At 39.0% G+C, this 25,246-nt stretch overlaps 2 protein-coding genes across 2 annotated transcripts in view; one reads left to right on the top strand and one right to left on the bottom strand.

The window, feature by feature from the left end:
- The window catches only part of RAD9B (RAD9 checkpoint clamp component B), a 32,561-nt gene extending 19,579 nt beyond the window's left edge, over positions 1-12,982 (top strand). The window contains exons 7-11 of the mRNA XM_028168373.2: positions 2,804-2,910; positions 2,996-3,060; positions 3,618-3,740; positions 4,917-5,154; positions 12,742-12,982. Of these exons, the coding sequence (XP_028024174.1) occupies positions 2,804-2,910; positions 2,996-3,060; positions 3,618-3,740; positions 4,917-5,154; positions 12,742-12,870 (662 nt within the window). The 3' untranslated portion in view covers positions 12,871-12,982. The remainder of the gene's footprint in view (positions 1-2,803; positions 2,911-2,995; positions 3,061-3,617; positions 3,741-4,916; positions 5,155-12,741) is intronic.
- Positions 12,983-15,770: 2,788 nt separating this feature from the next.
- PPTC7 (protein phosphatase targeting COQ7) overlaps positions 15,771-25,246 on the bottom strand; it is a 38,877-nt gene continuing 29,401 nt past the window's right edge. The window contains exons 4-6 of the mRNA XM_007189511.2: positions 22,399-22,522; positions 20,729-20,858; positions 15,771-19,617 (exon numbers count right to left, since the gene is read on the bottom strand). Coding sequence (XP_007189573.1) covers positions 19,559-19,617; positions 20,729-20,858; positions 22,399-22,522 — 313 coding nt within the window. The 3' untranslated portion in view covers positions 15,771-19,558. The remainder of the gene's footprint in view (positions 19,618-20,728; positions 20,859-22,398; positions 22,523-25,246) is intronic.

Below are 25,246 nucleotides of genomic sequence, written 5' to 3'. Positions count from 1 at the left end.
GAAACTAAAGCATGATTAAGTCAGGAGTTTTGCTATTAAGGAAATTTACTAGGGTATTTTGGGCACAACTTGTCTGAGACTCTTTGACCTTGGATTTTTTTTTTTTTTTTTTTTGGTGATAGCAGTAAAGAAAGAATACAAAGGAAGAAACATTATTTTGAAGTGAAAAACCAGTATAACCAGGGCTTAAGTTGAGTCAGATGACTTTGCGGGGTCTAGTTTGTGCCAGGTTCTGTTCTAAATGGTTTACATTTCTGAATCCATTTGATCTTCGTAACAAGTCTGTGATGTAGGTACTATTAGTATCCCTATTTTCTATATGAAGAATATGAAGCACAGAGAAACTAAGTGACTTGCCTGCTGTCACACAGTTAATAAGTGGTGGATTATGATCTGAATATAGACTGTCAGGCTCCAGGACTTAGTCTCATTACCACTGTGCTCTTATTTCTTCTCTCAAAGTCCCATCTAGCATTCTGTTTTGGCACTCAGGGGTGCATGATCTGGAAAATATATGCTTGGCTAGTGAAAGGGTCTGTTTTATATTCATAATGCCATCTCTGAATAAATGGCCATTTATTCAGACACTGTCCCTTGTGAACAGCTTTCTAATGAGTAGTTATAGTTATGGTTAACTGGGGACCCAAGTGTTTAACTTTATTATTGAACTTACTCTACGCCAGCACACTGGGAGTGACATGAGCCTTCTTGTTTTAAAATTAATTTTTTAAATATTCTGTTTCATATTCTTTTCCATTATGGTTTATTACAGGATACTGAACATAGTTCCCTGTGCTATACAGTAGGACCTTGTTGTTTATCCATTCTCTGTATAATAGTTTGCATCTTCTAGTCCCAATCTCCCAATCCAGCGACACCCCCCCCACCCCACCGCCCCCGGCAACCACAAGTCATGACATGAGCCTTCTTGATTGAGATGAAGGTATTTGTAAGGTATTGTTTGGTCCTTTTAAAATATATATACCATTTCTCCTTTGTTCTTACACTTACATAATTCATGTTCATTGCAGAAAATTAAAAACACATAAAAAGCACTAATAAAGTCACCTGAAATCCCACTGTCTAGAGACAAGTACTCAATAGTTTGGTTCATCTCTTTCTATATACCTTAGATCTGATAACAGGAGATTGGTTTAGTGAAATACTATGAAGCTATTAGAAGTAGTCTTGGGAGTTCCCTGGTGGCCTAATGGTTAGGGTGCGGCGCTTTCGCTGCTGTGGCCTGGGTCCAAGCCCTGGTCGGGAAACTGAGATCCTGCAAGCCATGTGGCGTGGCCAAAAAAAAAAAAAAATCTTGTGTGTGTGTATATATACATTTCTTTCTCTCTGGGTGTGTATGTCAAAGATGTTTATTGAAGTTAATTTTGTAGTGGAAAACACAAAACAGCAACACACATAAATAATTAGGAAAATGTACTTATTGACATGGAAAAATAGTCAGGATATATTATTGAATAGATTATAAAATGGTATGCATAGTATGATCATATTTTCATTTTAAAAAATGCACATAGGGGCTTCCCTGGTGGCGCAGTGGTTGAGAATCTGCCTGCCAATGCAGGGGACACGGGTTCGAGCCCTGGTCTGGGAAGATCCCACATGCCGCGGAGCAACTAAGCCCGTGAGCCACAACTACTGAGCCTGCGCGTCTGGAGCCTGTGCTCCACAATAGGAGAGGCCGCGATAGTGAGAGGCCCGCGCACCGCGATGAAGAAACGAAGACCCAACACAGCAAAAATAAATAAATAAATAAATAAAAGTGAAATTCTGTAAAAAAAAAAAAACAAAAAACAAAACACTAGGAGTCTTTAAAAAAAAATGCACATAAAAGTTTAATTAAATATTAGGGAACAAAATTCAACACCTCTGGGGGAAAAAAAAATTCAACACCTCTGTTATTGTCTGTCTTTTGGACGATAGCCATCCTAGTGGGTGTGAAGTGTTGTCTTATTGTGGTTTTGATTTTCATTTCTCTAGCAACTAATGATGTTCAGTATCTTTTATTGTGTTCTTATTGCTTATTTGTATATCTTCTTTGGAGAAATGTCTGTTCACATCCCTTATTTTTCACTTGAGTTATTTGTCTTTTTATTTTTCTCCCCTTTTCATATATATGATTTCAAACATTTTCTCCCATTCTAAGTTGATTTTTACTTTTTTTTTTTGGCTGCCCTGGGTAGCTTGTGGGATTGAGGAAGTGGAGGCTGCCAGTCTCTTAAGGCCTGGGCCCAGACCAGAAACTAGCACCAGGTCACTCCACCATATCCTATTGGTGAGAGCAGATGAAGAGCCCACTCACCCCAGATTCAAGGGGAGGGGACATAGACATAGACCCCACCTCTCAATGAAGGAATGTCAGATAATTTGTGGCTATTTTTTTTTTAACTTATTTATTTATTTATTTATTTATTTTTGGCTGTGTTGGGTCTTTGTTTCTGTGCAAGGGCTTTCTCTAGTTCTGGCTAGCGGGGGCCACTCTTCATCGCGGTGCGCGGGCCTCTCACTATCGTGGCCTCTCTTGTTGCGGAGCACAGGCTCCAGACGCGCAGGCTCAGTAGTTGTGGCTAACGGGCCTAGTTGCTCCGCGGCATGTGGGATCCTCCCAGACCAGGGCTCGAACCCGTGTCCCCTGCACTGGCAGGCAGATTCTCAACCACTGCGCCACCAGGGAAGCCCTTGTGGCTATTTTTAACTTATCACTTATGCTTATGTTTTCTTATCAAAATTTAACAAATACCTCTGGAACTAATTTTATTCTTTACTTTCCTATAACATTGAGCAGATTTGACCAATTCTGTATACAGTGAGATGTTTGTTGGGCCAGATGAGTTTGACTTCTTTCAAATTGGAGTCGACACTGAAATAACATTTTGCTTCAAAGAACTGAAGGTAAGCCAAAATTTGTGTCCAAATAGAATTATCAATGGCAATTTTTAATAAAGATTTCACATTTTTCCCCTTTTTTTCCTTTCAGGGAATGCTGACATTTTCAGAAGCTACACATGCTCCTATAGCCATTCATTTTGATTTTCCTGGGAAGTAGGTCCTTGGGAAATTTCTGAGTTTGTTTCTTTTTCTTTTGTCATACATTAATAATAAAACTCTTTGGTTCACTTTGAAATTAATTCACACCTCAGGAATTCCTTAACTTTACTAGCAACACTTATCAAACTAAAATTTTGAAAGATGTCATAACCTAGAGTTCTTTTTATTGGTAACTTGATTTAGAAAGATATATTATTCTGAAGAGTAAAAACATTTATAAACTTGACATACTGAATAAATTGCCGAATTAGAAAATTATACATGGCTTAAACAAGTTAAATCTCTATGAAACTATGGTACTTTATATGATATTTCAGAACTAAAATTTCAGAGATTGGGCTAGGATGAATGTGTTTTATGAAATTGGATGTGATGATTTCTAAGGACCCTTTTAGTTCTTAGGACTGTCTCAATTTGTGAAAAGACAAGACTTTTACTGTTTCTTTTTACTCCAAAATTAAGTATCATTTTTTAATGTTTTCCCAATGTCCATCAGAAAATGAGTGTGAGTGTGATGAGTGTGATGTTTGCTCTGACTTTGCCTTTTTTAGACCCATGGCTTTAAGTATTGACGATATGTTATTGGAAGCCAACTTTATTTTGGCTACATTAGCTGATGAGCCAAGTAGAGCGTCTTCTCCACAATCACTGTATCTTTCACAAAAACGAAAAAGGTAAGGCCATGTTTTAACGTCTTTATTGGTTGGGATAAAGCCATTGCAGTCTTATTCTGAAATAATTCAATGGCATTCATTTAGGAAACAATTGAGGATGAAAACATTAGAAGATCAGAAATTTTAACTGAATCAGGAAAGCTCCAAGAAGACCTAACTGTAACAGAGAAATATCACCCATCTTTCACTAGATATTTGCTTTTTCTCTTATGATCACAACTTAACAGGACTGCCTGGTTTATCTTTGTCGTTACCTAAAACTCATTTCCATTTTCGGTAGTTGTTTTTTAGGAGTGATATAGTGTTAAGGTTCACAGGAAAGTTTGTATTCACTACCCAGAACTCTCTTTCTTAGAGAGAGAAACAGCCATTGCTTTTCTTTCTTTTTTCCCCTTTTGCCTCTCTCTCTCTCTCTTTTTTTTTTTTTTAATTTTGGCTGCGCTGCGCGGCTTGAGGGATCTCAGTTCCCCGACCAGGGATTGAACCTGGGCCACGGCAGTGAAAGCACCGGATCCTAACCGCTGGACCACCAGGGAGCTCCCCCTTTTGTCTCTTAATAACTTTTTTTTTGGTGGAAGGTGCTTCACTGTAAAAGTAACATAAACTTACTATGGGAAATTTGGAAAATGCAGGAAAGTACAAAGAATAAATTAAAAAACACCAACAATTTTACCGTCTAGTGATAGCCACTGTTAATGTCTGGCACACTGTGTTTTCTTTCAGACTTTTAATTTTGCATACAGTTGCATTTTAAAACAAGATTGGGTCATATAGCATATGTAGTTTTGTATTCTGTTTTTTCCCACAAAATATTATATTGTGAACATTTTCCAGTATTGCTGATAATAACTTGGAAACATGATTTTTAATGACTCTATACAATTTTATCATACAGATATATTGTAATTTATTTGACTTTTTGCTAACTTCGCCCTATTACAGTGTCACAAGATTGTCTCATACACATTGGGTTGCTTTACTGAAAAATTTGAATCTGTCAAGAGAATTTCTAAATAATCGTGTATGTAAATCTTAACTTTCAACAATTAGTTCAATGTTATTTCAGTATATTCCCTAAACCAGTGTTATTGTCATCCCATATTGATCCATTAGTTATATAAAAATATATCTTTCAAAGTAAACAGTTCATTCATTTAATCTCTATTAATACCTCAGGTCAGAGCTGATAGATTCAAATTCAGAGGCTGGTAAAAATGTAACCAGCAAGGATGCAGAGTATATCTCAAGAAAAGCAGTACCCAAAAGGCTTTATTCTGAGACTCGCACGAACATCTCTTCATTGGAAAACTGTGGCAGCCCTTTAACGGAAAGAGCAAACGGAGACATTAGTGAAGTACCAGAAAGCAGTGTCAGTGACACGGAGGAAGTGCCAGGATCTTCATACCTCAGGAAGGTAAAAGAAAAGCACTGAGACACAACTGCATCTCAGTCAATAATTCTCATCATCCGTCTCCCTTTGCAATCTCCCTGCCTCAGCCCACCCCCAATATCCGGGAAATTAATTTTATTATTTTTTGATAGGGGAGAGGTGAAACCAGTCTGACATGGAGAAAAGGCTGATTTACAGAATGTCAATACAAAATAGTTAAATTGCTCATTGAGTAATTCTAACAAAGTATATTCAAATAGAAATTTGAGTCACTTGTTTTAAAGAATAAATTATGATTTCTTATAGCATACTTATCTTTGAATACAAATAATATGCTAAAGTCATATACTTTGTTTTCTAAAATACATGTCCTTCTAATTTTATTTTTCAAGTTTGGTTGGGAAATCCTTTATTCATGGTAGTACAAATGTAAATTTCATCACAACAAACATCACAAATTCCTTCATAGTGGTGTCCCAGTTAAGAACATTATTATGTCACCAACATTTTACTAGATGGATGATAAACTTCACAAAATGCTATAGTGTTAAACCTTAAGAAATCCACTGAACTGAAGATAAACATAATTTATTAGAAGTATCAAATAATGATAGTCCCTGTTTTACATGTTTAAATTAATGTTTTATTCAAGCTAGTTTTGCTGTTATTATTATTGGTTTGGAAATACGAGTTTCTTAGAGTTAGAAATAACTCTAAGGAGAAATAATATTACTAAAAGTCACTACTTCCACTGTATGAAGACTTTTAGGGTAGTAAAATTGGATAGTAAACTCCACTTATTATTCAGTTTGATGCCACAGTGTTTATTGAATACCTGTTATATGCCTGGCACTTATGGCAATTTTCTCTTCTCATGAATTACTAGCTTGGCCATAAAGTGAAAACTGAAATCTGTCTTTTCATTATACAGAAACATTTTCCTCGTCCTGTTTTTTGGTCACACATATTGTGCTTACTTTTTCGCAGGCAGCAACAGGAACACATTTTCCTGCTGCTTCACTTCCCTGAAATTCACTAAGATTGCCAATTTCCTCACTAGGCAAGGTGACATTTAGAGCTGTAAGCTCCATGAGTACCATTACAGCACTCTTTTCTTCAAATTTCCTATCATGTCACTTAAATTCTAAATTCTAAAAAGAAAGTTCTATTTTTAAAGGGAATTATTTGCCTTAACTCCTGCAAAAATGAAATTACATTATGGGTAAATAATTTAGACCATTATCATCGTCTATCTGAACTACGGTGAGCCTTCCGATTGACCTCCATGCCTCCATTCTCCTCCACTCTGGTTTCCTCCACAGTGTACCAGAAGATTCTTTTGAGACCTTATATTTACAGTGAGGTATAGGACTCCAGAGCACTGGCTCTAGAGTTTCTGGGTTGGAATCTCTGTCTTGCCACTTATTAGCTGTGTAACTTGGATAAGTTACTTATCTTTGCTTCAGTTTTCTTTCTGTTAGTAAAATGGGAATAATAATAATGCTACCCAATTGAATTGTTGTGAAAATTAATTGGGCTAATACATGGAGCTGGCACATGGTCAGTGCTCATTAAATGTTAGTTATTGTTATACATCACTCTCCTGCTTTTATTGTCTCTTGGATCATTCTGCTTCTCCCATAGGATTTCACCTAAACTCCTTGGAATGGCATTCAGGGACTTTCCCTAGGGTATTTAATAAAATCTTCTCATTTCCTCCCCTGAGGTCCAGTTCTAGCCCTTCAGAGTATGTTTTAATGTCTGGTAGAGTTAGTATCCCTTTGTAGATTTGGTCAGTTTTTCCTGGCTATTCCTGAATGTGTATTTTTTACTTGAACTTTTTTTTTTTTTTTTTTTTTTTTTTTTTAGCTTTCTTTTTTTTTTTATAATTTTTATTTTTATTTATTTTATGGCTGTGTTGGGTCTTCGTTTCTGTGCGAGGGCTTTCTCTAGTTGTGGCAAGCGGGGGCCAGTCTTCATCGCGGTGCGCGGGCCTCTCACTATCGCGGCCTCTCCCGCTGCGGAGCACAGGCTCCAGACGCGCAGGCTCAGTAATTGCGGCTCACGGGCCCAGTTGCTCTGCGGTATGTGGGATCTTCCCAGACCAGGGCACGAACCCGCGTCTCCTGCATTGGCAGGCAGATTCTCAACCACTGCGCCACCAGGGAAGCCCTTTACTTGAACTTTAATATCAACTTATCTAGCTCCAGAAAAAGTCTATTGGTATTTTTTTAATTGGGATTTCCTTAAATTTCTGTTAACTTGGGGATGTTAAGTGACACCTTTATGATGTTGAGTCATTCTATCCAAACACAGGCAATATATTTCCACTTGTTCAGGTCTATTTTTGTGTTTCTCAGGAGTGTCTTAAAATGTTTCTCATATACATTTACACATTTAAGTTTATTCCTAAGTAATTAACCTTTTATATTGCTATTGTGAATAGTTTCCTCTACCATTATGTTTTCTGACTGCTTATTGTTTGAGTATATGAAGGCTACTGTTTTTTTGGTGTTAATTTTATATCCTATTACCCTTCTGAATTATTTTATTGTTTCCATTAGTTTTATCATTGATTCTCTCAGGGTTTCCAGACACACTATATGTCATTTTTATATAGAGATAGTTTCATTTCTTCTTTAATCTCTCCAACTGACTCTTTTGTTCAGTTGTATTAGCACATAATCTCTAGTACAACATTAACAGTGGAGAGAGTGGGCATGCTTGCTTAGTTCCTGATCTTAGTGGAAACATTCAGCAAATGCTTTTGTGTTCTACTTTTGTTCATACTATTGCTCCTACAGTCTGGGGTGATAGTATTCCTTTTTTCACTGTTCAAACCCCTACCCACCCTTCAAAGCCCAGCTCAACTGATACGTCTCTTTTTGAAGTCTTCTCATTCTAATCAAATCATTTTGTTTGTTTTATTCATTATTAATGTCACGTAATAATTTAATAAATATGCTTGTTACTCCACTAGGTAGATTGTGAGCTCATCAAGGGCAGGCCTGAGTCTTACTCATCTCTGTATTCCTAGTGCATAGCCAGTGGTTGGCAAACCTTCAGCCCCGGTTTGGGACAGCCTAAGAAAGTTTTTTAAATCCCTCAAGTAGTATCACAAAATTCCAAAATGAAATCAATTTTAATTCACCTTATTTAAACAAATAAATAATATGGTAGTATTCTACTTTGGGAAAGGGGATTTTCAAAATTAAACTATTGTAGAGGAGTATTACTATATTCTAATACTCAAATGACCAATATTTTTTTCCATTGTGGATTTTCAATAAGTTATACACAGCTCTCAGGGGCACCAAAATGGGGGAAATATCTATATTATTATCATATTTTTTATTGAAGTATTATTGACCTACAACACTATGTTAGTTCTAGGTACAGAACATAATGATTTGATATTTCTATACATTACAAAATGATCATAATAAGTCAATAGCAAATTTAGTGCAGTTTTCAAAGACCAAAGTCACCATACAAAGTTATTATAATATTGTTGACTATATTCCCCATGCTGTACATTTCATCCCCATGACTCATTTATTTTATAACTGGAAGTTTGTACCTCTTAATCTCCCTCACCTATTTCACTCATCCCCCCACACCCCTCCCCTCTGGCAACCACCTGTTTGTTCTTTGTATCTATGAGTCTGTTTCTGTTTTGTTACGTTTGTTCATTTGTTCTGCTTTTTAGATTCCGTATATAAGTGAAATCATACTGTATTTGTCTTTCTCTGACTTATTTCACTGAACATAATACCTTCTCGGTCCATTGATGTTGTTGCAAATGGCAAAGATTTTATTCTTTTTTGTGGCTGAGTGATATTCCACTGTGTACACACACCACATCTTCTTTATCCATTCCTCTATCGGTGGACACTTAGGTTGCTTCTATATCTTGGCTATTATAAATTATGCTGCAATGAACACAGGGGTGCAGATATCTTTTTGAGTTAGCGTTTTTGTTTTCTTTTCTGAAAAATACCCAGGAGTGGAATTGCTGGATTGTATGGTAGTTCTATTTTTAAGAGAATATGAATATTATTTTAAAATTTTTATAATAATTTATCTTCTTACCCAATTCGTATAGGACTTGGACTAATTCCAAGTTGTATGGCCATTCATAAACTTTCTCCATTAGAAGACTGTTATATACCAGGGAAGGGCTTGATCATCCAGCCATGAAAGATTTAAAGGCCAAAGAGTAGGTAGGGAAAAGAGGGGGTAGCAAATGACATTTACCTTAAGTCAATGGCAAATTCAGGGCAGCTCTCAAAGTCCAAAGTAAACTAGTAGGTTTTTAGTTTAATATAGCACAATAAGCATTATGAAGAGCTATTTGCACATGATATTATACATTGAACAGACACAGATGCTATCATTAGGTCAATTCCAGCCTTTGGATCTTGACCTTGGTTAACACTAGACTCTTCAGAGGCAAGTGAGACTATGCCTCCAATTAAAATCAAAGCCAGTGTATTAGTTTCCTATTGCTGCTATAACAAATTACCACAAATTCAGTGGCTTAAGACAACACGAATTAGCTTACAGTTCAGAAGTCCAAAATCTTCTCACAGAGCTAAAATCAAGGTGTTGGCAAGGCTGTGTTCCTTTGCGGAGACTCTAAGGAAGAATCTGCTTTCTTGCCTTTCCTATCTTCTTGAGATCACCTGCATTCTTTGTTTGTGGTTTCCTTCCAGCTTTAAAACCAGCAACAGCCGGTCAAGTCCTTTTCACATTGCTTCACTCTGATGCTGATTCGTCTCTGCTTTTCACATTTAAGGATCCTTGTGAGTCCACTGGGCCCACCTGGATAGTCCAGGTCATTGATTAGCAACTTTATTCCATTTGCTACCTTAATTCCCTTTTTTTTTTTAAAAAAAATTTTATTTATTTATTTATGGCTGTGTTGGGTCTTCGTTTCTGTGCGAGGGCTTTCTCCTGTTGTGGCAAGTGGGGGCCACTCTTCATCGCGGTGCGCGGGCCTCTCACTATCGCGGCCTCTCTTGTTGCAGAGCACAGGCTCCAGACGCGCAGGCTCAGTAGTTGTGGCTCATGGGCTCAGTTGCTCCGCGGCATGTGGGATCCTCCCAGACCAGGGCTCAAACCCGTGTCCCCTGCATTGGCAGGCAGACTCTCAACCACTGAGCCACCAGGGAAGCCCCCTTAATTCCCTTTTGCCATGTGATATAACATATTCACAGGCTCCTAGGATTAAGACGTGGACATCTTTGGGGGCGAGGGCAGGCCATCATTCTGCCTACCGCAGGCTATATCACAGCTAATTTGGGGTGTTTCATCTGGAGCAAGGGTTCAACAGCTGCTGTCAGAACTGCCCCATCCAGAGGGCATCTTCACCTTCTGATGTGTGAGGATGAGCCAAGAACAGGGATCATTCATTTATTCATTCTTGCTACCTACCATGCAACTCCCACAGGTATTTGTTGAGGGCCTTGTGTTGTAGATGTGGGGTATACAATGGTGTGCAAAATAAACAAGAAAGGTTCCTAAACTTGATTATAGACTAGGAGGGAGATAGACATTAAACAAATAGTCACATGACTAAATATATGATCATTTTTAAAAACCTGTGGTAAGTTCAATAAAGGAAAAGTTTAAGGTGCTTTGAGAGGATTTAAGGTATGAACTGACCTAATCTAGGAGATCAGAAAGTCTTCTCTGAAACTGGTGTTTGAGCTGAACTGGAAAGGATAAGGTAGTAGGGGGGAGTTGAGTGGATATGTGGCATGTGCAAAAGCCCCTGTGATGGAGGGAGCGTGGTGGTTTTAAGGAACTGGAGGATGACCAGTGTGGTTAGCAGGCAGATAGCCAGGGGGAAACAATGGCACAGGGTGAATGAAACTAGAGTAATTGGTGAGTGCCGATTCATGCCAGATGTAAACAGCCATGTAAACGGCCATATAAAGTACTGTGGCATTTAAAGTATTTGAAGGATTTTAACAGGGAGGGCTGCCAGAGTTGAATTTTTGAAAGATAACTTTAGTTGCAGCTACTATGTGCAGAATGGGGTGCAGTGAGGCAAGAATGGAAGTTCAGTTGTGGCATCTGAGAGATGGTGATTCAGTAGCAATGGAGAGAAGTGGCCAAAGTAGACAGCTAATTGAGGAGGTAGAAGTAGCAGGACTCTGTGATGGATTGGTTATGGGGCTTAAGGGAAAAGGAGGTATCAAGGTTTGGAGCAACAGGTTCAATGCTCACTAAGATCATGAATTCTATTTTGGACATGTTAAGTGGCAGTAATCAAGTAGGTAGTAGGATATATGAAGTTCAAATTCTGTGAGGTTCCCTGGCATATACATAGTAATTTCTGCCAGCAGTGTGAATGAAAGTTCCTAGGGAGAGGGTGCAGAGGAGAGTACTGCCATCATTTAAAGCAGTGGTTCTTAACCAGGGCCAGGGGACGTTGGGCAATGTCTGGAGACAATGCTGGATGTCACAATTCAGGAAGGAGAGTGCTACTGGCATCTAGTGGGCAGAAGCGAGGGATGCGGCTCAACATCCTCCCATGAGCAGGACAGCCCCCACCACAAAGAAGCATCAGGCCTCAAATGTCAGTAGTGCTAAGGCTGAGAAACCCTGATTCAAAGGCTGGGTAGAAGAGCGCAAGCCAGCTGAAAAGTCTAAGAGCAACCAGGAGAATGCGGCATGAGGAAGGTTTGAGAAGAAAGTGTCAGAGTGACTATCAAGTGGGATGGAGACTGAAAATGGTCATTGGCTTAAGGATCTGGCAATTTTTGGTGACCATCTTGAGAAGAGCTTCTGTGTGAGGGTAAGGAGCTTTTTTAGATAGGACAGAAGAATAGGAGAATGAGAAAATGGAGAAAGCAAGTGTAGACAACTCTACAGCAGAGGTAAGGATGGAGGGAGGAAGGGAATGAGGCTATTTATATATTTTAATGAGAGACATTTGATTATTTTAAAATGCTGACATTCTTATCCAGTAGAGGAGAGGCATGGGAGGGGCTGGGAGTCAGAGACAGGGAGAGAAGGACTGGCTCTAGTCAGGAGTAGCTGCTTCTGTAGCAGCAGGAGGGAAAGGGGAGAAGATGGATGGAGTCGAGCAGGATGGCCTGCAGAGTCTCCCTTTATCTCTGTCTCCCACAGCCTTGGTGTTAGTTTCTTTCTTTCTTTCTTTTTAAAATTAATTAATTAACTAATTTGGCTGCACTGGGTCTTAGTTGCGGGACACGGGAACTTTGTTGCGGCATGTGGGATCTTTAGTTGCATTTGCTGCATGTGGGAACCAGTTCCCCGACCAGGGATTGAACCTGGGCCTCCTACACTGGGAGCGCGGAGTCCTAGCCACTGGACCACCAGGGAAGTCCCTGGTGTTAGTTTCAGTGGCTCGGGCAGGGTAGTCAGAAGCAGACCACTGATCCCACACTGTGTGCCTTTGGAGTCCAGGGAAGGGTTTTATTTTAGGATGTTTTGGGCCACTCAAGAAGGTTCTGGGTATTTCATGAACCATCACTATTAAAGTTAGGGAGACCACCTTGGCTGAGTTTCTGAAAAGGGGTATTTGATGAGCACTAAATTGCTCCGAATAAACAGTACAGTTACTTTTTTCCCCTCCAGTTTTCTTGCATGTTCTTTGGAGCAGTTTCTTCTGACCAACGAGAACACTTCAACCACCCTTTCCACAGTCTGGCAACAGCAAGTGACAGTGAAGAGGACGTGAATAATGGCAGTTTTTCCACATTCTAACACTTAATGATGGCTGAGCTGGCCCCCGACCCATTTACTGGCTCACTTGCACCTCAAACACATTTTCACGTTTAAGCCTATGAAGATATTGTCTTGGACTTCCTTGAAATGGATAATGGGCTGCTGGTTTTCTAAACATCTTCTTATACAACAACCATATCTAGAAATAGCTGCTTGTCAAGTAAATGTAATTTGCTTTAAATCCATTATGCTTCTTGGGAGGGAGAAGAGTTTTCTGTGCAGGGAAAAAGCTCATTAGAATTCTTCAATTCAGGGACTTCCCTGGTGGTGCAGTGGTTGAGAGTCCGCCTGCCAATGCAGGGGACACGGGTTCAAGCCCTGGTCTGGGAAGATCCCACATGCTGCGGAGCAACTAAGCCCACGTGCCTCAACTACTGAGCCTGCACTCTAGAGCCCGTGAGCCACAACTACTGAAGCCCGCGTGCCTAGAGCCTGTGCTCTGCAACAAGAGAAGCCACTGCAATGAGAAGCCCGTGCACCGCAATGAAGAGTAGCTCCTGCTCACCGCAACTAGAGAAAGCACACGTGGAGCAATGAAGACCCAATGCAGCCAAATAAATAAATAAAATTAAAAAAAAAATAAAATAAAGAATTCTTCAATTCAGTGCACATTCACCCTGGAGGTTTTAGCATTTTCTTTACCAGTTTTATAAAGGTATTTAAACTTTCTTTAGCAGCCATTTTGAGTGCATCAATATGGCTTGTGGAGTTCAGGTATCTTCTGTGTTTGATTGCAAACATTTGAGTTTTGGTGCTTTCAGACATAGTAAAAAGTTATGCATGTAATGCCATAACTTTTTTGGTCTATTGCTTGTTATATTTTGTTAAGATTTTAAGTAAAAAAATATGATTTTAAAATTTTGCAGTGTGATGCAGAAAAGAAGTGATGCCAAAAAATTATTTCTGTATTATCTGATACAGAACAGCAGCCTCCGCTGCCAAGAAAGCCTGGGTTTGGAGGGGAATGAGGTGGAAGATGAATGTCTCTGTTCTTTGCCTCTTTAAGCATTAGCTTCTTACCTGCACAGAATAAAAAATCTGGCACAGAAATACTGTTATATAACATCTTAGGATGTGTGCCTCTCCCTCTCCCAAACCTGTTTAGAGTCAATTATAACCTGACAAACTAGACTTTTGTAACACCTTAATTGTTAAGCCTGTGAAACCATCAAATCACAAGGAAATGTTAACTGGCAAGCAATTGTGCTTTAGATTTTGTAAGGAATTAATAAGACAAAGGTGGCTGAGTGGATTAGTAAACTTTAGAACTGTGAACAAAGTTCAAACTAAAACCAGAATGAGTTTGGCTCTTGTAGCTTGGTAATGAGTCATAGCTACCCACAATAACCTAATAAAAACTCAAGTTCATCCCAAAACGTTCCTCAGTGAATGAAACTGGGCTTTCATCAAGCTTTTTTTGGAAACTGGCAATGCCCACATAATTTCACATTGTAGGCTAAAGATTTATGTATTTTTTGCTTACACTGATGACTAACACTGAATTTCACATATTCCTAATAAATGCAGATGACTACACGGAGAACATCTATACCCGAGAGTAACTGTAGGTCTCCTTGCTGAGGATGAAGTTTCTGGTTCGCTCACTGAAATGGGCCAGGGCAGTTTAGGCTGTGAAGGCATCATCATCATCATCAGTAATCACCTAGATGCAGCACTGGTCTGTAAAAGATAGTTACACTGTCAAATTGTATATAGTTTGGATTTTAGAATTTGGATACAGAATGCTAATTTTTTTTTTTTTTCTCTCTCCAGAACTTTTTATTAATCAGGGTGCCAGCAGGAAATAGATGGCTTACTGACATTGGATAATTTGAGGAAAGTTTAATAAAGGAACTTTACAAAGCTATGCATATGGTGTAGGGAAACTCCAAGGGAAAGTGCAATTCTCAGGACTGGTAACATTGGGGCTAGTAATGTTAGGGTGCTGTTACTACCCCTAGGTCTGAAGGGTTGGGGGTAGGGAGTGGTCAATGGAACCAGGAGACAGGCTATGTAAAAAAGGGTCGGGGGCTGGGGGAAGCCATAGGAATAAATATTCCTGTCACTCTCCAGATTGACCAACTCCATCATTAATATCTTTACACATACTGTTTGTTCCCTCTGACCCATTTCCCCACTATCCTATAGCTAGGCAACACCTACTTATCCATCAGGTTTCAGCTTAGGCACCACTTGGGGAAGGCTTCCAGCAGAATGCTAAATTTAAATGACACCAGATTTTTGTTTGACTTCACATACTATTTAGAAGATGCAAAAGCCTTCTCAGCTGGGAAACCATCTATATGTTACATTCAATTATTAATCCAGTTTGATGAATTTTTGAGGAAGCTAAACCGATGTAGTAAATGAGCTGGTGAAAAAGAGCCTTAGTGGGGCTTCCCTGGTGGCGCAGTGGTTGAGAATCTGCCTGCCAATGCAGGGGACACGGGTTCAAGCCCTGGTCTGGGAAGATCCCACATGCCGCGGAGCAACTGGGCCCGTGAGCCACAACTACTGAGCCTGAGCATCTGGAGCCTGTGCTCGGCAGCAAGAGAGGCCGCGATAGTGAGAGGCCCGCGCACCGCGATGAAGAGTGGCTCCCACTCGCCGCAACTGGAGAAAGCCCTCACACAGAAACGAAGACCCAACACAGCCAAAAATAAACATAATAAATAAAAAATAAAAAAAATAAAAAAAAAAAAGAAAAAGAGCCTTAGTGAATAAACTAGTAAAAGACAGAAATGATAGCTACAAAGTATGGAGTCACTGCTAGACTGACTAAGGGGCTTGGAAATGAGGACCTGATAGGGACCAACAAAATCAGTGTCAAGGGCCAGTGTCTTATTTTGTTACTACTCAAATTAAAAGGAGTACACAGATTAGTATAAATACTATATTTATTAAATATCTTTACAGTTTATTTAAATGTATTTACAGAACTATTCCTGCATAAGTTATACTTCAGACGTCCAATTCAGGTCATTGCCTCTTGGGTAAGACAAATAATGATAGTCTCAACAGAAAAAAGCAGCTCATTAGTATACACAAATTCAGACTTGCTTCATTATTTAGCCATCTTTGCCACAAACTACCTGCTTACAGTTAAAATTTTGACATGGACACTGTCGATTTTTAGTTGAGGAAGTTCAATTTTGCAAAGAATTTAATTTTTTTAAACAGTAGAATCCAAATGTTTTCTCTTTCACATTTTGTTTTATAAGCAGATTTTGGTTTTTTGACATTGCAAAATTTGTTAAATGCAAAAATGTGATAGTTTCCAGGAAAACTGGATGCTGTAGCTTCTACCAAAGATAGCTGGTATAAGGTGACAAGGAACCATGAACTTAATCAGAAGTACAAACATTTACAGTTCTAGCCAATCTTGTTTACAATCTCCAAAATGCTCAAAACTGACTCAGTGAATTCCCACAATTACTGCCTTGTTACATGATGTGGTATGTTGGTGGTACTGAAGGCGGTACTGAAGGCTACTATTCTATCCAGAACGAATGCAACCGATGGGATAAGACACTCGCCCATCATACAAAGCTCGAAATCTAGTTTCTAATCTAGTTACAGCCCAACTCCCAGACATACACACCTGGAATGGATTCTTTTGTGATTTAGTACCCATCAACCATGTCAAGCCAGTACAGTAATTCAGGACAAGTAACTTGTTTTCCCCACCTCATTTCTTCTTTCAGTTTTTAGGAGCCTATGGACTCTAATGCGTATCCATTCGGTGAATTCTTTTTTGTGCGCAGGCAGCTTAAGTTCACAGGAAGAAATAAGGTTCTGATATGTTTAGAGTGCACACTTTAAAACAGAACAAAATAAAAATTTCAAGCATGTGATAAAAATATTGATTTTTATAATACAGTATTGCTTTATAAATATAGATGGAAAAGCTATAAACTTTACTGGTCTTTGGTGCATCCAGAGAGGGATAAATAATTTGCCATTTGTAAATTAGAAATCCAAATTCTCTTTTGTTATAAAAGTCCACTACGTGAGGCAAATGTATCAATATGTGTGTTTATACTGCTTGATTTAAAATACAATTAACACGTCAAGTTCAGAATTAGACCCACCAAGTGGTATATCTCAGGCACACCCCACAAAGACTTGGGTCCTGTGACGTGGAAAATTCCAGTATGGGTACTACACAGCCTCTGACCACTGACAGTGGAAGGAGAGTTACTTGTTAAGCAGCACTCCAACAGACCCCCGCAGTCATAAAATTAAGTGCATAACACAAAAAGGGCAGGGGAAAAAAAGAGAAAATATTTTGTGTCCCAAATCTACAGGCCAGGTCCAAAGTCAGTTCCCCTGTGAAACTCAATTCTTGTCCCATTATTTTCAACATCCCTGGAACACACTGTCAATTTCTAACGCTCATTTCTCAAAAAAGACTAAGTTGATTAAATGAGTTGTGTAAAACACCATCAATCTACCTTTATGAAGATTGTGTTTGATGGGTTTAGATGAGTGCAGAGAAAGCCAGTGACGTGACCAGCACTGCTCTTACCAGGAATTAAATGTATGCATTGGAAAATTAATACAAAATATATCCAGATCATAAGGCTCCATACCTCTGACCAGAAATAATTAAAAACCCAACAAAAGAACTGAAGTTGTCAGCCCAAGTGTAAATGTATTCCTTCCAACAAAACCCTTCTGGATGCAACTTTCTTTACTTTTTAAATACACAGAGACTGCAAATAGTTTGTGCAAAATAAATACCCCGCCACTTGCCACTCACGCTTCTGTGTTTTATCACAGCACAATGGATTCTCATTATTTAAACAGAGTCTCTCTCCACCCCCCACCCCACCCCCATCTCCTCTACCAAAGAATTCTGTTTTGTCAAGTTAGGGTAGTTAAGGCATTCTGACATGTAATTAAAGGTGATTCAAAATAGATATCTAACATTATGCCAATTTAGGAATAGTAGATAAATTACTGAACGGCTTACAAATGAATAACTCATTCTTATTATAAATGAAATGCCTGTTACAAGCATGATGCATTGAAATATAGTAATGACATGTACATGGTACATGTTAAACAATTTTAAATAAAACAAAAGCTTGACAGTTACTCAAATATACAGTACAAATTCACAAAACAAAATCTTTTAAAACAAGTTGAGGTAACCTCAAACGTAAGTTTTAATGCAATAAACCAGGGAGTAAGTATCTCCTTTAGAGAAAGAGACTTTCTATATTCTCAAGTAGATTCTCATTAGGTTTAATTGCATTCTCATCTATACACCAATGTTACCTGACATATATAAAACATGGCTTTAATTTAAGGATTTCTAAGTATATATATTTTTCTACCATGAAGTTAATGAAGGAAAAAAACTGACCCAAAAATATATATCTTTACAGCAGTCGACTTGTACACAAACCTTAAAAATAAGTTTGAGCTTGCAGATAATGGAAAAACTGAATGTGGGGTAATTTTATAAGGAAACTATACACTGCAAGATGGCTATTCGGAAACTGTAAACATTAAGCTTGATTCAGAAACCCCTAAATTTCTGTGTAGGGCAAATGCAAATGTCAGATCATCACTAGGAGTTTTCCTCATGGACTCTTGTGCCACTGCCCACAGTGCTCTTTCCACAGGGACTCCCTGAATTTGGTACATGCGCTACAGAAAGCAAGGCTACTAACAACAGGTCTGAGAGTGAGACAAGGGGTATAGCGTGACCATCAAAGGCCAACAAAATTCAAAGTTAGAGCTGTTCCATTCTCAACCCAACAGGCCTATGGGCCTTAAGCTCCCACACAGGGGCATCATATCAGATAGCTGGGAGGAATTTCAGCTGTAACATTAAATTTGTAGGCTTTGAGGAATTTTATAACCTTGAATAATGTTTCCATTAAAAATTTTTGGTAAGGAGTCTCCCCAACCCCCTCTGCAGATCAGGCCACCAGCCTGTGATATGCAGTAATCAATAAACTGCTGAAACTTTCATCACAGGAGCACAATTAAGCATCTTTTAAAAACCATGAAACATTTGCATACATAGAACTAAACTGAATTTTTCTTCCAACTTGTAACCAAAGAAAAAAGCTCCCCGGATCAAGATTTTGTAATCCAGAGCAATGTTTTAGAGCAAGATTATAAGCCCCTGAAAAATAGGAGTTTATAATGAAAACATAAAGCCACACCCAATCATAACACAGACTGTATAGTACACGTGTAACATATGTTTTGATGAATAACGTATGTTTCTAGTAGATGTACCATAACATACAATTTGTGTTAGACTTTTAAAATCCCTTTAACACATTCTAATTTTGAATTCACTTTACCAATATTACTCATTTTCAATACTTCAACCGTTTTTGAAAAGTAATAGACATTTTGGCTTTGAAAACCTCCATCCCATCATGGAAAGGACAATGTGAAGTCAAGGCCAATCTTCAAATCTTGATTCTCTTCAAATGTTGCTGGCAGATATGAGCTAGTGAATGACAGTAGTGGTTCTCAACAAAGATCTCAATGGGGTCTCAAAAAGACAGGCAAAAGGCTTACATCACTGGCCATTGAGATCAGTAGCAAAGAAACATGGTCCTGCCAGCAGGATCAGCACACACGGTAGGGGAGAATTTGGGATGATGAAAGGAGAGGCAGGAGTTGACACCTAGGTGAGTCAGTCTGTATACTCAGCCACTATTGAAAGAAGGACGGTGATGTCATCTGGCTTTCCACCTAAAATGAAAATGAAAACGTATTTATATATTTTAAAACGAAAAGTCAATAAAAAATGTAAGCCTAAATAAATAAGTACTAGGAAACAAATACTGGCATTTCAGGCAGGTTTGATTTGTCAATATACTCTGGCAGAAAAAAGGAAAAAAACCATTTGATAAATAGTTAAAACGCACCAAGAAATTACATGTAATTTAATTGAAGCTTTAAAAAAAAAACCTTCCCTGCTCTTTTACAACAGCTCTGTTAAAATGGCCACCACCATATCCTCCGTTTATAGCAATCACAATAAAGACAAAATGTGGCTAAGATTAATTCTGCCTGACAAGAAAGTTACATGTTATACCCACAGTCCTAATTTGGACAAACATATCCAATGTTTTGAAACTAGTAATAGTCTTGTATTCTAATCTGGCAAACAGCTGTGGCATATGCTTTTTTCTATTTCTTTTTTTAATATTTCCTGGACAGCTAAGAAATGCTTTACATGTCATAAGATTATACCAGCAAGAAACTGACCAACTCTACTAGTTCTGATATGCTAGCACCAACATGTCAACTGAGCTCTAAGACTGAGCTACTTGGTCTGCTCCCAAAGTTACATATCGCTCAGTAGATAGGAAGACTCTTTAGGCAAGGACAGTCTAACATTACTTCCATCTTCAAAACCTGCCATGGCAATTTGGCAGGCAAATACTGTCAATGAGTCCCACAAAGCCAGAGGAAGGGAGATGTGAAATGTCAGACTCGTGAAGGGCAGAATGTTTAAACTGTTAGGAATGTCCAGGCCCTCCAGGAAGAGCTCGGAGGCTTTTGGGGCTCAGGTCCAAGCAGTGCAGTGGCAGCAATAAAGGGCTTCAGGTTCCACCTGCCTCTGCAGCCAATTAAATTCAGTTCTGAAGGGCACCTCTGTGGGGAACACATGATGACATGCACCTGCTCTGTCCTTCAGCGTTACAGCCTGCTGACCTTGCTCCCACAGTCTCACAGCTGGGAGAGGGCACCTCAGCAGTGTCACCCCAGTGCTGTAGTTTGCCTCACCCACAGCCCAGAATGCTCCCATCCTCTATGTCCCCAGTTAGTCCCTATGACTTTCCTAAAGAATGCTTACCTCTCACATTCAATCCATTGTCACATGCAAACTGTGCAAAAGGTGACATATAATTTGGGTCATAGGCCAGCTCATGAGCTTGCTCAGCAATGCTTCTTGCCGTCTGTTGTATACTCTCATAATTTGAATTCTAATATGAAAACATGAGGGAGTTATTTTTACCATAATGCCTCACATGATTTCTGCACACAGTAAACATCACTTGCAAGCATCACTTTTTAAGACAGTAACATTTATCTAATCATAGTTTCCACCATTTAAGTTTTATTCCAGTTAGAGAAGACAATGAAACATTATACCTCGACTAAAATGAATGTGATCACCAGTGCTGCCTGCATAAGATGTCAATTTGAAAGTCCTTTGTATGGACTTAGGTCCTGAAGTTTGAATTTTCCTTTTTTTTTTTTTGGCCACACCATGCGGCATGTGGGATCTTGGTTCCCTGACCAGGGATCAAACCCACACCCCGTGCAGTGGAAGTGTGGAGTCTTAACCACTGGACCAAGAGGGAAGTCCCTTGAATTTTCATATTTGTTTTTTTTTTTTCCACTTGAAATTCTTAAGGCATTCTTGCTAAAATGGGATGGGATTGAAAGGGCGGATTTTGATAGCACTTCGGGATGACCTCAAAAGTTTCCTTGCTTGGGAATGCACCCCTGGTCAAGCACAGTGTGCTCTCCAAGTAAGGGCTGCCAGCTGCCCTACTGAAAATCCCTCTCTATTCTCTATTCCTTCACCTTGCTTTATTTTTCTTCTTCTTATTTACCACCACCATTATAGCCATTCTTTCTTTCTCTGTATTATCTGTCTTCCTCCACTAGAATGTAAGCTCCATAATGGCAGGGAATGTGTCATTTCTGCTTGTCACTCTGTTACCACACAGAGCACAGTGCCAGCACGTGTAAGCGCCTGACCTTTACTAGGCCCCACAGACAAGGCGTGGTGCTAAGGGTTTCTAATGCATGGTCTTGGTTTATCCTTACCAAAACCCTACAAAACAGGCCTTTTGTACCACTCCACCATTCTGCAGGTGAGGAAAATATTGCTTAAAAAGTTTAGAAACTTAAAGTCATACTGGTTAGTGGTAAAAACATGAGAAAAGACTAATTGTCCCCAGAGTCAGTACTTTACAAAGCCAGGAGAATATGCAGACTGGTTTTCACTTCCTTCCACTCTCTGTATGGGCCAAATCTGAACAGTTTCATTACTGATGACAGCTCAGATCACATCAAGGCCCCTAGCTGCCTGCTGCCCTTGGCTGCTGCCTTGGCTGGCTCTGGTATGATGATTTCCTGTCTTTCCCAGCCTGAACACCTGCTGAGTTTGCTAGGAGAATAAAGAGTGAAAAAGACAACCAGCAACTAACACCATTAAATACCATTAAAATACCATTAAAAACACAAACAAAAAAATCACCCATCTGGACTTCTCCTACCTTTACCACCCTACTAAATAAAGGCTTGGATGAGAAGCCTCTTTTCCCCTCAAGTTCTCCAACTGTGAATATTTCCATCTACAATTGTTTGAAAGATTAGAACCATTTTTATTTTCCTAAATTCACAAAATAGTTCTTTCCAAAACTACAAAAAGAGATAATGCAATTGAATTAATAAAACTCAGCTGCCCAAAGAGGGTCACTGTTTCCAAAGGCCAACCTTTGAGTTAATTACCTTTAACTTTTTTAGCTCCTGAAGGATCATATAATCAGGCATGTTGTCAAAGAGTCCATCTGTTGCCGTCAGGATAATGTCTCCTAACTGGACATCAAAAGATGTGCTATCAGCGGCATCTGGGCTGTGACAAGGACAGCGTAGGGACAAAGTTAACAGAGCCCTTTAGAGATAACTGTTAAAAGTTTCCAATGGGAATGATGCTACAATGTAATGAGGCTTTAAGGAAAACTAATATATAGTAGCAGTCAATAATAAAAACCACCATTCTGAAATTTCTAACCTTGAAAAAAATTAACTGAAAACTCTGATATAAATATTTCAAAAGCTTAACTAAAACTATCAAGTAAAACTGAGTTTGATGATTAGTCACATGTAGTTTAAAAGGCGGAAGGGTTCTTTTCTGAGTCAGACACTAAAATGCCTCTAAAATCCTAGTGGAAATGAGTCTTTGTTTCCTAATTCTCTAGAGCCAAATTCCATCCTCTCTTATTCACTTTCCACTCATCAGTTTCCCTGCAGGCTTGAATTTGGCTCTCAGGAGGCTGTGTTATAGTGGAATAACTGAGCACTATGGAGGAGAGCATGCAAATCCTATAAGAATTAATTCATATGAAATACCTGCAATGGTATTTCTTACTATAATACTAGTAATTACTAGTATATTACTAGTAATACCAAATTAGTATTACTAAGTCATACTTACTCTGATAGAGTAAGGACTGTGTGTCTCCCAAGGCTTACAAAGTGCTCATCGTGTACAAGTTACTTATTTATTAGTGTGCCTGGCACACAGTAGGTCTTCAAGTAATATCTAATGAATGGAAGAAACAAAGTAACTGACCCTCCAAATTGGGGAAAAACTCATTACTATATTGTTAATGAAGAGAAGAAGGTACTCTGTGTGTGTGTGTGTGTGTGTGTGTGTGTGAGAGAGAGAAAGAGATACATACATATAGACGCTTCTATATGCAGAGAATAAATCTGGCAGTGGCTGCCTCTGAGGACAGAATGTGTGGATGGGTGGATGGGGTAGGGACAGAAGTTTGATTTTTCACTACATCTTTTTGTATAAAACTTTTAAAAAGATATAAGAAAACAGATATAAGAACGGGGGGTGGGGGGAACCACAGGTGGGGAGAAGAGAAAATATATTCAAAGAGTTAATGGTCCCCTCAGAGGCTGGTTCGCAGCCATTTCCAAAGGCCAGCTCCACTGCTTCCAAGCCTCCAAGGTGAGGGAAAGGTGAGATATCTGATAATCTACCTTCACTTGTAATTAGGGAACAAGAGCCAGGAAAAAATTCATACACTGACCCAGAATGGAGGGGCCAGAACCAAAGCACCCTAAGCTTGATTAAAAACAAAAAAAAAAACAAAGAAAAACTTGTGTAAGTTACATGTTATAAAATTTGCAAAGAGAAAACATAAAAACAAACAGCCCACCCATGCCTGCTGGGGATTTATGCAAAGCGCATTGAGGAAATTGCTAGTTCATCTTCTCTTGACTGAGGAAAGCAGCAGCACATCTAAAAGTTCCGTGACGGGCTTTTGGCAAGGAACAAATTAGCTTTCGCTTACACAGTTATACAGTAAACATTTTCTAAGAACAGCTACTAAAGGAAATCTGTAAGTTAAGCTTAATATAATATTTTATAGATAAGAGGGACTAATAACTAAGGAGATAACATGCAGCTGGGAAACAAAAAAGACCAAAAAATAAGAAAATTTTAAAAAGACTGTAAAACTGGTAGAAACCAGGTTGATTTCTTCCGTGGAATAAAGAGAAACAATACAAGACATTTCACATTTGCTCAGTCTTTGGAAACTAATCAGATTCTAGAAGTTTAGATTAATGACCAGGTTGGCACGGAAGTTCTATTTTATGCTGAGGTTTTTCTTTCCCTAGGAGTGTCCTTTGCTATTCTGTCTGTGAGAGACTCACTGCCATTGGACAGATCGTCCTCTTCTCCCAACACTCCCACCCATGAGCTTGGTGTTCCGCCAGCTGCAGTTTTGCCCATTTTGATTGAACATACTGTGCTGCTGGAAACTTTTGACTGCACTGAAACACGAGCTGAAATCACATGCTAGCACGCTGCCTCTGGGCTCCAGGGGAAGCAACCTCCACCTCACTGGCAGGCCAGGCCAAGTGCTGTCCTGACCAGACTGTCCCAAAGATAGCGTGTGAGGTACAGCAGGGCCGCTCTAGCACTCAGAAGCCAAAATAACAAGGATCAAGTAAAGGAAAATGAAAACACTGTTCTCCAAAAACTGTTAGCTGAACTTGACATCTACGAAGGCCTTGGGGTTCTGAGTTCTCCCCACTCCAATAGGGCTAATATTGATGTGCATTACAGCCAACTGAAGAAGGGCCTATAATCAAATTTTCTTCCAATTATGGTAATCTGCCTTAATCTGAAAGTAAAAAACTGCTTCCCTCTCTCTAGGAGTCAGCAATAGATGGGCAATACTGAGTACTTAATTATATAGTATGCTCATTCCAGTTTAAAAGATGGCAGTAATCATCATTTTATCTTAGTTTGGACTTAAGATTTGGCCCAATAAGAACTATTAAGTAGAGACAATAGGCACTTGCTAGAATGCGTCTACTTTTACAAAAGTTCATTACCCATTTAACCACATTTATGAATTGCCAACAATGTTTGTGTCAAGCCCTATAAGGTTGTTAAAGGCAGTGAAATCTGAGACTGTTTTAGTGTTACTCTGTACTCTGATCTTAGAAAAGATAAACTGTAAAAGTTGATTCAAAAAAGTACTGATTTTCCTGAAAAGTTCTTGACAATTTAAAAATGAACTGAGAGAAGGTGTCAGAAGAAAAAAAGAAG

The sequence above is a fragment of the Balaenoptera acutorostrata genome, chromosome 13 (genome assembly GCF_949987535.1).
Source record: "Balaenoptera acutorostrata chromosome 13, mBalAcu1.1, whole genome shotgun sequence".
In the NCBI taxonomy this organism is placed as follows: Eukaryota; Metazoa; Chordata; class Mammalia; order Artiodactyla; family Balaenopteridae; genus Balaenoptera; species Balaenoptera acutorostrata.
Note: the sequence above shows the minus strand (reverse complement) of the source record. Positions and strands in the feature narration are given on the sequence as shown.